This window comes from Ursus arctos, unplaced genomic scaffold (genome assembly GCF_023065955.2).
Source record: "Ursus arctos isolate Adak ecotype North America unplaced genomic scaffold, UrsArc2.0 scaffold_2, whole genome shotgun sequence".
NCBI lineage: Eukaryota > Metazoa > Chordata > Mammalia > Carnivora > Ursidae > Ursus > Ursus arctos.
Genome location: NW_026622874.1, coordinates 14,635,604 through 14,652,254, shown reverse-complemented (window position 1 = coordinate 14,652,254; position 16,651 = coordinate 14,635,604). Strand labels below are relative to the sequence as shown.

At 35.4% G+C, this 16,651-nt stretch overlaps 1 protein-coding gene across 1 annotated transcript in view; it reads right to left on the bottom strand.

Annotated features, from left to right (window-relative positions):
* Positions 1–16,651, bottom strand: part of KLHL20 (kelch like family member 20) — a 59,796-nt gene that overhangs the window by 19,944 nt on the left and 23,201 nt on the right. The window contains exons 4-6 of the mRNA XM_057315471.1: positions 8,549–8,707; positions 7,713–7,807; positions 5,069–5,184 (exon numbers count right to left, since the gene is read on the bottom strand). Of these exons, the coding sequence (XP_057171454.1) occupies positions 5,069–5,184; positions 7,713–7,807; positions 8,549–8,707 (370 nt within the window). The remainder of the gene's footprint in view (positions 1–5,068; positions 5,185–7,712; positions 7,808–8,548; positions 8,708–16,651) is intronic.

Below are 16,651 nucleotides of genomic sequence, written 5' to 3'. Positions count from 1 at the left end.
GGGGATGGGCTAATGGATGAAGGGTATTAAGGAGGGCACTTGTGATGAGCACTGGGTGTTGTATGTAAGTGATGCAATCACTGAATTCTACTCTAGAAACCAATATTGCAGTTCATGTTAACTAATTAAAATTAAAAAATACTAAATCATAGTAAGTTTGTGTATAATTCTGTTCTAGGATATATGCCAGAAGTTTCAATATCAGAGAAAAACATCTTAAAATCCAAAATAAAATCTGGCTGCAAATGTGAGGATTATAAGCATTTAAGACAAATCAAATAGCCCAACCACCAAACCTTGGGTGCAATTTTACAACAGGAGCCATTAAAACCAACTTTTTTTGGATTATATGGCTCCAAATCAAATTATTATCACCTCATAAATTGTGTTCTTTGATACTAACAAAAAAATAGGCCTTTAGGAAAGAAAATTTAAATATTTCCTGTGTCCTGGGGAAACAAGAAAGGGAAAGCATCAATTCCACTGTCTCATGGCAACTTTACCTGCATTATGATTTCTAACGCAACAAGTGATGATATAGCTGGGATAGAACTAGTTAAGTTATTATACACTAAGTAAGTTCTACTTAGCAAAATAAAGTGTATGCATGTCCTTGCCATGAGAACTCTCAATCTGAGTTAAGCAACGTACCTAAGGAAAAATATTGCTGAAAAACAAACAAAGAAACATGTTGTTTTATATGGATGAGAGGTTGATTCTAGAAAGAATTAGTTCAAAGACAGATTTGGTCAAAAAGTATTACCTTAAAGAAGGCAACTTTTAGAAAGTATCTGGAATAAGGATCATAGAACTGTGAAAATTTTAAAAAACCTAAACAAAACAGAAACACAAAATGATAAACATCAAGAAGTCTAATGGAAAACAAGAGGACAGGCCACAAGATATCAACAGAAGTAAAACACTCCTGAGGAAAAAATTACTAAGATTATAGATTTTATCTTAGGTTTCCAGAGTTTATTTCCACAGAGTGATGAAGAAAGAAAGGCTCAATTTTCCAAAGTTAAGTGAGAATTGGTAATTTGGCATTCTAAAGATAATGAAAACAAAATTGCAATAGAAACCAAAAAAAAAAAAAATTGAAGATTAAGCTTTACTAAAGTAGAGACAGGTCAAGATCTAAAATGATGTCACAGTGAACAGTATCACTCAAGAATGATATTCAGATCTGGAAAACATAAAAAGAGAAAGCTGGGAAAACCAATGCCAGTTGTAAAGGAAAAGACCTAATGGCTTTTCTCCACAATGAAAATGGAAAACTTCATAGTATAAAAAAAAGATGGCAGATAATTTAACTTTTCTTCTTTATATTTTTCTGTTAATCAAACTTCTTTATTTGAGGGAGAGAGAGAGAGAGCATGAGTGTGCATGTGCAAGGGCATGTGTGGGGGGAGGGGCAGAGGGAAAGGAGAAAAGAGAGCGGGAGAGAGAATCCCAAGCAGGCTCTGCCCCCCCAGTGAAGCCCCACACCAGGTTCAATCTCATGACGGTGAGATCACGACCTAAGCTGAAATCAAGAGTCAGGTGCCCAACTGCCTGAGCCACCCAGGTGCCCTGTTAATCAAAATTTCTATACTGCATATATATTACCAGAAAGATAAAGGTGTTATTTATTTTAAAAGATTTTATCCATTCATTTGAGAGAGAGAGAGAGAGAGAGGGCACTAGTGGGGGGAGGGGCAGCAGGCTTCCTGCTGAGTGTGGAGCCTGATGTGGCGCCCAACCCCAGGACCCTGAGATCATGACCTGAGCTGAACTCAGATGCTTAACCAACTAAGCCAATCAGGTGCCCCAAAGGTGTTATTTAAAAATAGGTTATCTTTCATATGCAAAGTGACAGTAGTAATCCATTAATGCTACCGGGATGTGCTTTCCAACTTTCTTTTTTCCATCAATCATGGTGGGTTGATGCTCATTTCTCACTAGTATTCCTCAGGATCAACAGCAAGTAATTAATCTTTATTGAGTGCCTATTCTGATAAGGTTGCTACACAATCTGGAAACTACAAAGATAAATTAGAAATGGTCCTTGCCTTCAAGTAGTTAACAATATTGTCAAGGAATCAGATACTCGATCAGCAATGTGAAATTATGTGATTACTAGCAGGAATTTGAGATCATAAAATTGATCCAATTTAGCTGGCTTCTAAAGAAGACAAAGTATGGTTTCATTAATACCATGATCTTTTTTTTTTTTTTTTTAAGATTTTATTTTGAAGTAATCTCTACACTCAACATGGGGCTTAAAACCACAACCCTGAGACCACGAGTCACATACTCCACCAACTGAGCCAGCCAGGTGCCTCAAAAGATGTTCTTTTTTTTTCTCTATACCCAGTGTGGGGCTTGAACTCATGACCCCAAGATCAAGAGTCACATGCTTTACTGACTGAGCAAGCTAGGCACCCAATACCGTACTGTCATCCCTACGCCAGGCATTAAAACTAATAGTCAGCCAAATAAAACAGTTAATATATCTTCATAATAATGGTTATAACTCCACAAAGATGGCCCTACTGCTACATTCCTAAAACCAATACATCACAAACCCACAGGTACCAAATAATTAGATCTTGAAGGCTTCTAATTTTAAAAACAGACAATTGACTTTCAAAATTGAAAAGGGGGGGGGGCCTGACTGGCTCAGTTGGGTAGAGTATGCAACTCTTGATCTCAGGCTTATGAGTTCAAATCCTATGCTGGGCATGGAGCCTACTTAAAAATTTTTAAAAAAATAAAATAATTTATCAAAATCAGGAAAGAGAAACTCTAAGACTGATATGTGTGGCAAGGATGCAGATGTAGGTGTGAGCATACGAGCATCTGTGTAAACCCACATAAACAGGGGAACATGTACCTGTGCATGCATACATAGGAATGCAAGTCACAGGAATAAGTAAGAGTGATAATACAAATGATAAATCTATTAATAACAACAGAGACATCTGGACACTGGGAGTATGGGAGAATTCAGTGCATAGTGAATTAATTAAGTTTGAAATTTAAGACAAGAATGAAGAAATTCCTTCAAAAGAGAAAAGAAAAAGCCTGATGCAGATTAAGGAGAAAAAGAAAACTTGGCATCAATTTTCTTCTTAAAGAAATACTACTTTCTCTCTCTCAAATATATAAATAAATAAATGAATCTTAAAAAAAAAAGGGGGGGTGGGGCGCCTGGGTGGCACAGCGGTTAAGCGTCTGCCTTCGGCTCAGGGCGTGATCCCGGCGTTATGGGATCGAGCCCCATATCAGGCTCCTCTGCTATGAGCCTGCTTCTTCCTCTCCCACTCCCCCTGCTTGTGTTCCCTCTCTCGCTGGCTGTCTCTATCTCTGTCAAATAAATAAATAAAATCTTTAAAAAAAAAAAAAATACTCTAAAAAAAAAAAAAGGGGGGGGTGGCACCTGGGTGCCTCAGTTGGTTTAGGTGCCCACCTTGTGATTTCAGCTGAGTTCATGATCTCATGGGTCATGGGAATAAGCCCCAGGTCAGGCTCCGGGCTCAGTGGGGAGTCTGCTTGGGATTCTCTATCCCTCTCCTTCTGTCCCTTCCCATGCTCCCGCATGCGCTCTCTCTTTCCCTCTCAAATAAATAAATACTACAATATGTACATGAAGAAATTTAGATGAAAAAATTTAAAAAGAGGTAACTCAAAACAGAAATTATCAAATTTTTCTTCTTTTTAAAAAAGATTACTTATTTTTTTGAAAGAGAGAGTGAGTGAGCAGGGGGAGGGGCAGACAGAGAGGAAAAGAGGGGGAGAGAGAATCTCAAGCAGACTACGTGTTGAGTGTGGGTCTGACACCGGGCTCAATCTCAAGACCCTGAGAGCATTACCTGAGCTGAAATCAAGGGTGGGACGCTCAACCAGCTGAGCCACCAAGGTGCCCCTTCTTCTAAAAATATAGGGGAAAATATATTTCCACATGCCAAGAGAAAATTAAATCAGAAAGAAAAAGGATAGCAGTGCTTAGGCTGATGGAGAAATATACTATGCCCCAGAGACTGCACGAAATTCCCTGATGAAAAGAGCAGAACAATTCATGTATTAAAATGGGACAAAAGAATCCAAGCATGCCTACATCTAAGAAGCCATGGAATTAGTGAAAGTTGGTAGCTTAAATACAAATACTACAATAAGTCCTGGTTAGCTCCGTGAATCAGAATTAGAAAAAAAAAAAAAAATTCAAAGAACTTGCTACAGACTGAATGTTTGTATGCCCCACCAAATTTGTATGTTGAAATTTAGTCCCCAGTGTGATGGTGTTAGGAGGTGGGGCCTTTTCAAGGTGCTTAGGTCATGAGGGCAGAGCTTTCATGAATGGAATTAGTGCTCTTATAAAGGAGACCTTGCCCCTACCACCGAGTAAGGACACAGCAAAAAAACGAGAAGACAAACCCCCTTGAAGAAGTAGGTGGGCCCTCACGAGACACAGAATCTGCTGGTGACTTATCTTGGACTTCCCAGCCTTCAGAACTGTGAGAAATGAATTTATGTTTATAACCACCCAGTCTCTGGTTTTCTGTTAGAGTAGCCCAAATGGACTAAGAACTAGTAAGAAGTAGTTTGACTAAACAGTGAGAAAGTTGTTCAGGCAAGCAAGGCAGCTAAATTTACATGGATGGAAGGGAAACATCTGATGCTGAAAATTCTCAGAGATTTAGGAGTAGAGGGTAGGAGCAAAATGATATAGCAGGTTGTCTTGGGCTCAGTCTAGCTCAGTAGAGCTAGGAAAGCATGTAACTGTTTAATGTAATGTTTTTTGAAAGTTCTAGGTAATTATAAGGTGTCTTGCATGCTGGTATATAAATTAATGCATAAGACTCATTTTAACAAAACATCCATTGCATGACAGTTTTAGACTTATATAAAAATAGAGCACTCTCGGAGAATACCAGTGTTGGACCATGAGTTAACAATCAAGCTACATGGTAACTTATTTTGTGTTTCTTATGACAGTGGATATCACAGTTGTCCAAAGGACAGCTCAAATGACAGTTCAACATGTGGGAAAATATTCAGTTTAGTCATAGTATATTAAGACCCAAACCTGCAAAGAGTACTTCACCACATCGAATAGGTTTCCGTGGTCTTGTCCTCGGTCCCTGCATTAGTGGTCGTTCTTGAGGCAAAAGGAGATAGTTTTTAGCTTCATCTACCAAGTCTCTGTGAAGAAAATTTTGCCTTTATTCCAAATGTTTCTAAATAACATTGTTAGTCAAATCCCAATATGGTTTTGGAATATGTAAGTTGGCAAAGGGGAACAAGCATAAATCAAACCAAATCATGAATGCCAGCCAATATTTAAAAAGTTATAAACACGACAGAAATGATGCCAGTCACACTATGAGTTGTAAATTGATTGGTATTTCTATCATGACTTCCTATCTTAATATAAAATTTAGCCTAATACTTAATATGCTTGGGGCCAACAATAACTTATGGAGAACTAAAACAACTCAATTACCAGTCTGCATAGTTACTGCTTTCTAATGAATTTTACTAGATTCTGCAGGATACTGGCAAAGCAGTACATCAACCCTGGCACTAGATATTTGTTAGATTAATTAAACAATAAAACTATTGCAAAAATTGGATTGCTAAAAAGAAACACTATACTGTCATTTAATATTAAGTTGCTATCTGGTGCTGTTATGAAATGGTTTACTCTCAACAAGTCTACTGAGGATAAACAAATTTTTTTTTTTCCTGTCTGTTAAGGTACTTTCTGAGAAGATTCTAGTCATTATACTTGTTGAATACAATTCCCTCATACAAACTATTCATGTATGTACTTCTCTCACTTGAGTCCTCTGAGTTATTCAGTGCCTGATCAGTGCAAATTCAATCTGTAACTCTGTTCTTTCTCAACTTTGGAAGTGTTTCCTAAAATACATTTTCATTTCTCTAGCTTTTTATGTTACAAAGAGTAATTTATTCCTGCAGGACCAGTTCCAAGCATGACCCAATAATGCACTTCCAATATATGGCTTTGATAAGACCCTTCTGAGTTTATTTATCCTAAGCCCCCCCAAAACCAACAACCCTCCAACCCCCCAAATCCTAAGCTGATGACCAAGAGCTTTTTCAAGCTTCCTCAGCCTTAAAAACAGAGACTGTGATCTCCTAATAGCCAGTTTTTAATTAAGTGTTCAGGGGTTCCTAGAAAGAGGACTACAGAGCTAATACCTAGCAAGCCAACCCAAAATTAATAGTAACAACAAGAACACTTACAGCTATGTGTCCGTCCCTGTTTTAAGGGCTTAATATATTAACTTGCCAATCCCCACCACAGCCCTATGCAATAGGAACTATTATTATCCCTACTTTACAGATGAAGAAACTATAGCAGAAAGAGGTTAAAGTACTTGCCTAAGGTCCCATAGCTAGTAAATGGTGATATCAGGTCAGGATATCAGGAAGGGGCTTCTTTTAAAAGTGATTTTGGAAGTACCTTTACTTTGTGTATCAGAATAATACAATCTGATTTATGTTTTATGGGGAAGGAGCACCTTTGCATTGTTTCTTCAGATTTCAGAATCCATAATTCACATGGCTTTCCTTCTGCTATTGTGAATATTTGAGGGAATTAATTGCCATTTGTCTGTTTTTTAAATTTAAGAGACAAATATCTAAAACGTCCCCTGACATCTCTTGTTAAAGGGACAGGCTTCAGATTATAGAAGAAATGGAAATGAATCTACATGTTCTACCTCTGTTATAGGGATTCTTTAATACTAGAACAAGTTGCTTTAGTCACTAAGGGAGACCCAAAGGTCAGTATAGTTTAAGGAGTTCTGAGTATTGACTTGCTCTTTCATTTTTATATATAGAATATTTGGGGAGGGGGAATGGTTAAAAACACCATATGGTTTGTGGAATCTAAGTCTTAAAAATCTATCAAACTGGGAAAAGTAATTTTTAAATTGTGTCTATATTATAGAGATAGCCCAATAAAATAGGTATCTCATTTGTATTACAAAAGTGTTTAGAGTTTCAATCAAAAAACATTATGAAACTGCTCCACCAAATTCTAGTGGAAACCTTTCCACAGCTGCTTAAGGAGTAGTCCTTTGACTCTGTTCACGTCCTCAGAAAGCAAGGCTGGTCCTATTCCCTAGGCAGGCATATGTGATAGAATGAAAAAGTGCTCCTGACACCTTTTTGACAGAGTCAACAACATTATTTAGCTCAAGAAAAACATATATTAGCAGAGAACTGCCTCTTCAAATTCAAGCTTGCATTAAAATCTTAGAAATCTACCTCTTTCTTTTTTAAATATATTATTTATTCAAGAGAGAGATAGTAAGGGATAGAGCATGAACAGGGGAAAGAGGGAGAAGCAGGCTCCCCACTGAGCAGGGAGCCCGACGTGGGGCTTGATCCTAGGACCCTGGGATCATGACCCGAACTGAAAGCAGATGCTTAACCAACTGAGCCACCCAGGTGCCCCAAGAAATCTACCTCTTTATTGCCACTTCTACACCAATTAGCACCACACATAAAAACTAATGGAATGTAATACTGGAAGCTCAGTCCTCTTCTTCCATCTCCTCCTCTTGACCCTAACCCAGAAGAAAAACCTGTTCAATATTGCCCTGGTGTCAGCACTAGAAATACAAATATTTAGGAAACAAGACAAATAAGGAAATTAGGAGAAAATAGGAATGTTTCCCACCCCGGGCCACTCATACCTGCATTCTTCATCACTTTTGATGAGGGGATCAGAGCCTACGGTGCCCACCAGGAACTTGGGACTAAGCAAAGGCAGACGAACATGTTGCAGCACCTAAGAGGTAATAAATATTGTTAAAGGCACGAGCTCCCACTTGCAAGATATTTAAGAGAATACATAACCTATGCTCCCATATTGAGTTTCCAATTGCTTTGGGATCTCACTGAATTAATTTGATTTAATTAATAAATAATAAATAGGAAAGGAAGGCATAAATACTAAAACCAAATTTATTCCACCATTTCAGTAATCTCAATAATCAGAAAATTGAAAACATACTAATACACTTTAGAATTCTACTTTGAGCTTTCAGCAATATGTTATAAGCGCTTCTATAAGTAGCTTATATAACTGGACTGTAACAATCTAGAAGAATATCCTATTAAATTGCTGAAAATTATAGTCATAATAACAAGAACATTAAACATTTCATTTAGTGACCACTTATGGCTCAAAATGTGACAGGATTTCCAAGCCACATTGCAAAGGGAAGCAAGATAACTGCCATCCTTACTTTCTTTTGTTCATTTAGTACCATTTAGATTCTGACTTGTGCTATAACCCTAACCTAGAGTTGATGCAAAATAGAGAGGAAGACAAGGAGTAAAAGTTCATAATGATAAACACTTAACAATGCTTCTAAACACTATCTCCTTGATTTATTGGGAGACAGATAATCTCTCTTACAGTCTAATATAAGGGACAGTGACAACTGTTTCTTTTTTGCAAGTCAAATATATACTACTTCATCCAGTACAAAAAAGATAGTTACTTGGAGAAACATTTCCACCATACCTGGGGTAACTGAGGACGTCTTTCTTGAATACTGTATTTGACCCAGGCCATCACTGCGTTGAACACCTGTTCTTCACTGCGAACGTTTAGTTCATCACTAGATATTATATCAATGAGCTGATTGGCTGGAAGCAACATGAACTCTTCACTTTCCATCACCTATTCAAAGTTAGGTAAGAATAAAGAAAAAACCCTGTGACCACATTTAATGTACTGTTTCAATACTGTTCTTCAGGGTTATGGGGAAAGCTCTATTTCATAATGGAGCTGAAGTTCAAAATAGTACTAGAGAAGAAAAATTTTTAAAAGGGAACAAAGATAGGCAGAGCATGGAGGACTTTAAGGACAATGAAACTATCCTTTATATTACTACAATGATGTACACATTTGTCAAAACCCATAAAATGTATAACACCAACAGTGAACTCTACCTTAAATTATGGACTTTGGGTGATGATAACATGTCAATGCAGGTTCTTCAATAGTAACAAACGTACCTCTCTGGTGTAGGACATTGATAACAGGGATAACAGTGTCTGTGTAAATGGGGTACGTGGGAACTCCAAACTTTCTGCTCCATTTTGCTCTGAACTTAAAACTGCTCTAAAAAATAAAGTTTGGGGGTACCTGCGTGGTACAGTTGGTTGAGCTTTTGACTCTTGGTTTTGGCTCAGGTCATGATCTCAGGGTTGTGAGAGAGACCTGTGCTGGGTTCCGTGCTCAGCACAGAGTCTGCCTAAGTTTCTCTCTCTCTCTCTCTCTCTCCCTCTGCCCCTCCCCTCTGTGCATTTTCTCTCTTTCTAAAATATATAAAATCTTTAAAAAAAATGAAGTTTATTTAAAAAAAGAGGTGGAACAAAGGACAGTACCAAAGACATAATTAAAATTTAGGAAAAAGAATAATTTGTGATTCAAGCGATTTAAGAAAAAGGAAAGCTGTTTTTCTAAAATAAAGTATCAAAATATAAGTTTACATTCAAAATAAACTAAACTAACCACACCAAATTATAACTCCAGAAATATGAGGCATACAAAAAATCAGAGCAAGCTTTCAGAGGAAGAGCAGTTGCTGAAAGAGCAACTTTTGGGCAGAAACACTACGGGGCCAATTTAAAAAAAGAATGAGGGTATCAGCAATTCTACAGGCAAGAATGAATGTACTGAGGAGAGTGTTAGACCCACGAAAACCTCTGAGAATCAAACCACTCAGGACAAACCATGGAGATGAAATGGCAACAAGGGTATTACCTAGTCAAGCCACAAATCCCAAGATCTTGTAAATCTTGTCATCAGTATGTAGAGTTAAAAGGGGCAGGGTGCAATGCGGAAGAGGAAAGCAGGACTGCTACACTCCATGTGGTTGTTCTCTTGTTCAGAAGACTGGGCTACATGTGATGTCCATTATCTATTAGTGCAGGAAGAGCTCTAATTCCTACTGTGTGACCTCTAATGCAGATGATGTACTCTCTTGAGAGGGCTTTTTTATGATCGAAAAGTCAGAATATTTAGCAGGATTCGAGATAAGTCATAGCAATTTGAATATTTGATTAAGAATGTTTTTTCCTCAAGTACATTAGAAAAAAATGCAAATCCCCAAACCATGAGGGCCATAAGGTCAGCTGTACTTAACAGTAGAAAATACTAATGAGCTCTACAATTTTTATGGCACAAATTTTCAAATCACCTGAGTGAGAAACCTTCTGGAGGTCAGGAAATTAAATAGGTTACCTCCAAAATTTAGCTGAGGTTGCTTACCCAGATAACTTAGTAGTTAGCATGATTGCATGATACTCTCTGTGGCAGGCTTGTCAGATTTAGTAAATCAAACAAAGGACATACTTACACTAAAAAATTATTTGCTGTTCATCTGAAATTTATATTTAACTGGGCACCCTGTATTTTATCTGGCAACCCCATATTGGGGCTATAAACCAAGAGCAAAATTCAAATTAAGTGTGCTGGCCTTCACAGCGTGCAAGACTGTAGCCAACTTCGTATCTTACTTTCCTCTTATTATTTTTTTCACTCTGATCTCTTAACTTAAACACAAAGGTGGTATCATATATCTCTGTGAAGTGCCTTAACATTCTTTTGGATCTTGTTAAAGTACAAATTCTTTTTCCCAACTTAGTGATTATAAACCAATGATCACCAAATTTAAAGTTTATGAATAAACCACTATTATATTCACTAGTCACTTACTGGAAACATTAGATGGCAAGAAAAGATGAAAATCCATGTGAGCAAATATTTGTTTGGCACTAAAAGCAAAGAGTAAAAATAATACTTTTGATAAACAAAGTCCAGTTAAATTGTCACTTCTCCTTTTTCCACCAAGAAGAAAAAGATATTAATGCTCACCATTAGAGCAAATCTTGCACTGAAATCTATCCTTGACCAAACAACCAGGTTAAGAAAATAATTCCTTTTTTTTTTTTAAGATTTTATTTATTTATTTGAGAGAGACAGAGACAGAGAGTGTGCACGGATGAGCAGCAGGGAGGGGCAGAGGGAGAAGCAGACTTCCCCCTAATCAAGGACCCTAAAATCATGACCAGAGCTGAAGGCCACTACTTAACCAACTGAGTCACCCCGGCGCTCCAAGAAAATAGTTTTTTAAAGTATCTGTTTTAAGTAAAAGTTTACAGGAGATCTGAATTTTAAGTCCCACACTATTATGGTAATGAGCTTACTTTTAGTTTCTTCAGATGAATGTAGATGCAATTTGAAGAATGAATAAAGCTCAAAAGAACAAGAGTGAATAAGCAAAGTCATCTAGAGTTGTTCTAACAGAAGTGAGTGGTGAACTTAATGTTGAAAGAATTTTTAAATTCATGTTTATGGACAAAAATAACACTGTATGAATTAAGCTATGTCTAATGAAATAGAAGGAAATTAAATATAGATTTAAGTTAGAGAATAATTTAAATGAGTCACATGTGTTAAGCCCCAAATGGTGACATTTTTTTGTATCTGCACAGAACGAGTGAACAAACCAGTGCCTCTTAGTCCATGAACAAGGGGATTCCATCATGGTATATATCAGGCTCACTTGAGAGGCAGGATTAGAACTGGAAGGGATTCTAAAACTTTCTCTACTGTTAAGGATATTCTTCAGCTATTGCTACTACCTTAGATCTAAAACACAAGCTATTGTTAAAGCAGGAAATTTTAAAAAATCAACCTTATTTATTTATTTTAAATATACATATCAATCAGTTTTGATCAGTGTACTCATGTAACCATGATCACAATCAAGATATAAAATATTACCATCATCCCAAAAGCGGGGAATCCTTAATATGGGGTACAATGACTCTGGCAAATGATTTTGGAAATTCTTAGTGCTGGCAAATCTTTAGTTTTAGAGAGTGGATTTTGACATTTGAAAATAGTGGGATGAAATTAAGAGTCAAATCTGTTTTTTAAAAAAGTGTATGAAGAAGTTAGATTATTTTAAATGAGAAATTAACTCTTAACTTTAGTGGGGTATAAACTCCATTTAGTCATGGTGTATTCCATTTTTTATATTTAAATGGAATCAATTTACTAATATTTTGTTAAAATTTTTCCTATCTAAATTAATAAGAGAGATCTATCTGTAGTTTTCTTTTAGTGTTTATGGTTTTGATATCAGGGTGAATTTGTCTTTATTTGGCAGCCTCCTCCTCCTTTTTCTGAAAGACTTTATATAAAAGTAGTATTATGTCTTCCTTAAATGTTTGACAGAATTTACCATCTGGGATGGGCATTGTATTTGTGGGAAGGTTTTTAAATTACTATTTCAATTTCTTTCATAAATATAGGGTTGTTCTGGTTTTCTGTTTCTTCCGGAGTCAGTTTCTGTAATCTGTGTTTTTCAAAGAATATGTCCACTTCCTATCAGTTATTGAATTTACTGGCAAAAAGTTGTTAATACTCCCTTATGCTATTTATTTATTTCCCTTATGCTTTTTAATCTGAGGGATTGTAGTGATGTCCTCTTATTTCTGATATTGGTAATATGTGTCTTCCCTACTTTCTTTCTTGATCAGTGTAACTAGAGGTTCATCAATTTTTTTTCAAAGAACCATTGGATTTTTGCTCTAACCTTTATTCTTTTCTTCCTTCTACTTACTTTTTCTAGTTTACAGAAGTAATCACTAGAACAAAATCACAAATGTTCCTATATACCAAAATAAATAAAATAATAATATAGAGCAAGGAAGTTATCATATAGAAAAAGAAATAGAGTAAATATAACTATATTAAATACCTTTTATAAAAATATAGTATGATGGAGTCGAGTGCAAACTTATCAGTCATGGCAACAGATACAAACGGGCTTTAACTGCCTATTTAAAGAAAAAGATTTTCAAACTGGCTCACAAAGTAAAACTTAATTCTATGCAAATTCAAGAAAAATACCTAAAACATCATGATGCAAAAAGGCTACAAGTAAAGGGCAAATGTGCAAAGATGAATCAGGCAGGTGGAGACAAAAGAAAACAAGAATTGAAAGCCAGGTATCAAAGTAGAATTAAGACAACAAATGAATTAAATCTGACAAAGGAGGATACTTTATAAAGCTAAAAGTCACAATCTGTAATTAAGATACAGAATTGTGATTATATATGCATTAAGCAACATAGTGACCACCTACAAACCACAGATGATGCAAGGAGAAATAGAAACACACCAAAAATAAGAGACTTTAACACACAGCTCTGTGGACAAAATAATATAAAAGAGCTAAGTAATATAATTAATAAGATAGACTTTATGCATATACATCAAATACTATACTATGAGAATAGGGACAAGAAAATATACTTCCTTTCCATGCACATATGGAATCGTCAGAAAAATTGATCATATATTACATGACTAAAAAAGTCAGTAAATTTCATGAAGTAGAAATATTACAAACACTGACTACAATGCACTAAAACTAGAAATTAAAAACAAAATTAAAAAAATACAAAAACTCCTTCCACCTAAAAATTTAAAATTTTGCTATTAATAGTTCTTGGTAAAGCGAAATATAAACAGAATTACTGTAAAACAACAATTTAGCAATAAAGATAAGAATCTATAAATACATTTAAAACAATGATCAAAGGAAAACTATGGCTTTAAACACTCATAGTAGTTAATGTAAAAGAATGAAAACAAATCAAATTCTCAAATCAAACAGGCAGAAAAAGAACACAGCAAGTCAAAAGAGAACACGAAGAAGAAAGTAATGAAGGTAAAACCAGAATGTAATGAAACAGCAAAAAACTGTAGATCTAATTAATAGATCTAAATACTAATACTAAATACTACTAAATAATAGATCTAAATACTGATTCTTTGGAAAAACATAAACAAAATAGACATACCACTAGCTACCTTTTTCAAGGAAAGAAACACTGAAAGCACACATATACAAAATGCAAAATATTAAGGGGTAAGGGACGCCTTGATGGCTCAGTTGGTTGAGCGTCTGGTTTTAACTCAGGTCATGATCTCAGGGTGGTGAGATCAAGACCCGAGTTGGGCTCCGCACTGGTCATACAGCCTGCTTAAGATTCTTTCTCTCCTTCTTCCTCTGCCTGGCCCATGCACCCCTCCTTTGCTCCCCCCCCCCCACTTATATGCACTCTCTCACAAAAAAAAAAAAAAAAAAAAAATCAAGGGGCAAATAACCACTGATGCAGAAATTTAAAAGTTAAAAGAAATTACTTTACACCTCTATACAAATAAACTTGAAAACGTAGATAAAATTGGTAATTTTCTAGGGAAATATAGTCTACCAAAACTGAACCTAGGGAAATTTTGTAGAATGGAGAAAATTATCAATAAACTACTTCACAAAAAAGCACCAAGCCTAGACAGTTTCACAGAGAAATTCTACCAACATTTCAGAAAGGACATAGTCTCAATGTTGTATAAATTGTTTCAAAGCACAGAACATTCAGGAAAACTTCTAAGTCATGTTCATGAAGTATAACATGTATATCTAACCTGATAAAGACAGCACAAGAAAATTAAAGACTACCATCACTTCTGAATAGCAATATAAAAACACTATGTAAAATATTAGTGAATAGATTCCAACATCACATTAACGGTACACCATGACCAAAATGTGTGTACGTAGAATGCAAAGATGCTTTAATTTTAGGACCTCATTTATGTAATTCATAATAATAATGGGTTTAAGGAGAAAATTCATTTGAGTACCTCCATAAATACTGAGAAAATCCTTGACAAAATTCAATACCATTCCTAAGCATCCAAGAAAACAGGAATTGTTTTACATGGATACTTCCTTAATATGATAAAATAGTCATACTTCAATCCTAAAAACAGCATATCAGTTAATGGGAAAACACCAAAGTCATTCCTACTAATGCTAGAAACAAACTATGTCCAATATTTCCATTACTATTTAACATTTTACTAGAAATATTAACCCAAGCAACTAGAGAAAAAAAAATTAAAGGGATTAACAACTGGAGAAGAAATAAAACTACTGATACGCAGATGACATGATAGGATGTTCAGAAAACTCTAAAGAATCAATGGCAAAAATAACTCGAAGAATAAAAAAGTTCAGTAAGGTAGCTTTCATATACATTAATGGCAATTGGTTAGAAGCTGTCATGAAGGGGGAAAAAACTACAAAAGCAACAAAAAAAATACACTAAGCTTCAGAAGAAATGTACAAAACTTAAACGAAGAAAACTATAAAACATTCCTGAGAGATAAAAATATAGAACTGAAGAAAAAGAAAGACATTTCTCATTTTTTAACAGAACTCAACATCATAAAAACGACTGTTCTTAACTTACAAATTAATATAATCCCAATAAATACACCAAGGTTTTTTCTTAGAGCTAGATAACGTGATTTTAAGTTCATTTGGAAAAATAAACATGCAAGAAAGGAAAACACTGAAAAAGAGAGTTATATAGGAGGGGTATTAATAACCCTACTATGTATTAAAATTTACTACAAAGCCTCAATTATTAAAACATTGGAGAAAACAGTGTGGTAGTGCTGTATGGCCTACACTGGAAGATCTAGAAGCCAGCACACACAGAAATTCAGTATATAATAAAGCTGTTATCTCAAATCATTGGGGGCAAAAAGAGACTTTTAAATAAAGGGTATTGGGACTAGACAGATATTTACATAATAATAGTAAGTATTTCACACCCTACACAAGATAAACTCGGAGAGACCATATATATACTAGAAAAAATATGCGTGAAATCCTTTTTAACCTGAGGAAAGGGGAAGACTTCAAACTCGGCCACAAAACTCAGATGCAATAAAGTAAAAGATTTATACATTTGACAATATAAAAAAAAACAAACAAACCCAAAACCTTTTGCATAACCAAAAATACCATAAGCAGAAAGGCAAATGCAAACTGGGAAAATGAGTAACATGCATCACAGATCGAAGGCTATCACTGTTAATATAGAGAGTCTCAACTTTAAAACATTGAGGAGAAAAAATATTTAAAAAACTGAATAGAAAAATGGGCAGAAGATAATAATAAACAATAATAAAAATTATATTAAAAAGGTCCCCTAAACATCTGAAAGATATTCAACTTCATTTTATGTAAAGAGAAATGTAAATTAAAACCACACCAAGATTCCACTTCTCATCTATTAGACTGGCAAAATTCAAAAGGTTGACAATATAATCTGTTAGTGAGGCTATGAAGAGATCGTCACCCTCATATATTATGGTCAGAATGGTTCCATCCCCATAGAGGGAATTCGGTAATATTTAACAAAATTACATATGCAGTTAACCTTTAGCCCTGCAGCCCCACCTCCAGGAATTTGTCCTGAAAATAAACCTCCAACAACAGTGAAATATCCATACACAGGCTATTAATTGCAGCATTATTTGTAATGGGAAAACACTGAACACTATTTAAATGCTCACATATAGGAAACTGATTGAACAAACTGTGGTATACAGAAGGAGAAGAATGCAGCTGTGGAGAGAGAACAAGGAAGATCTCTATGAACTGATATGGAATGAATTTCGGAATAAATTAAGTAGAAGGCAAAGTGCAACAGAGAATATACACAATGCTACCTTTTGTGTAGGACA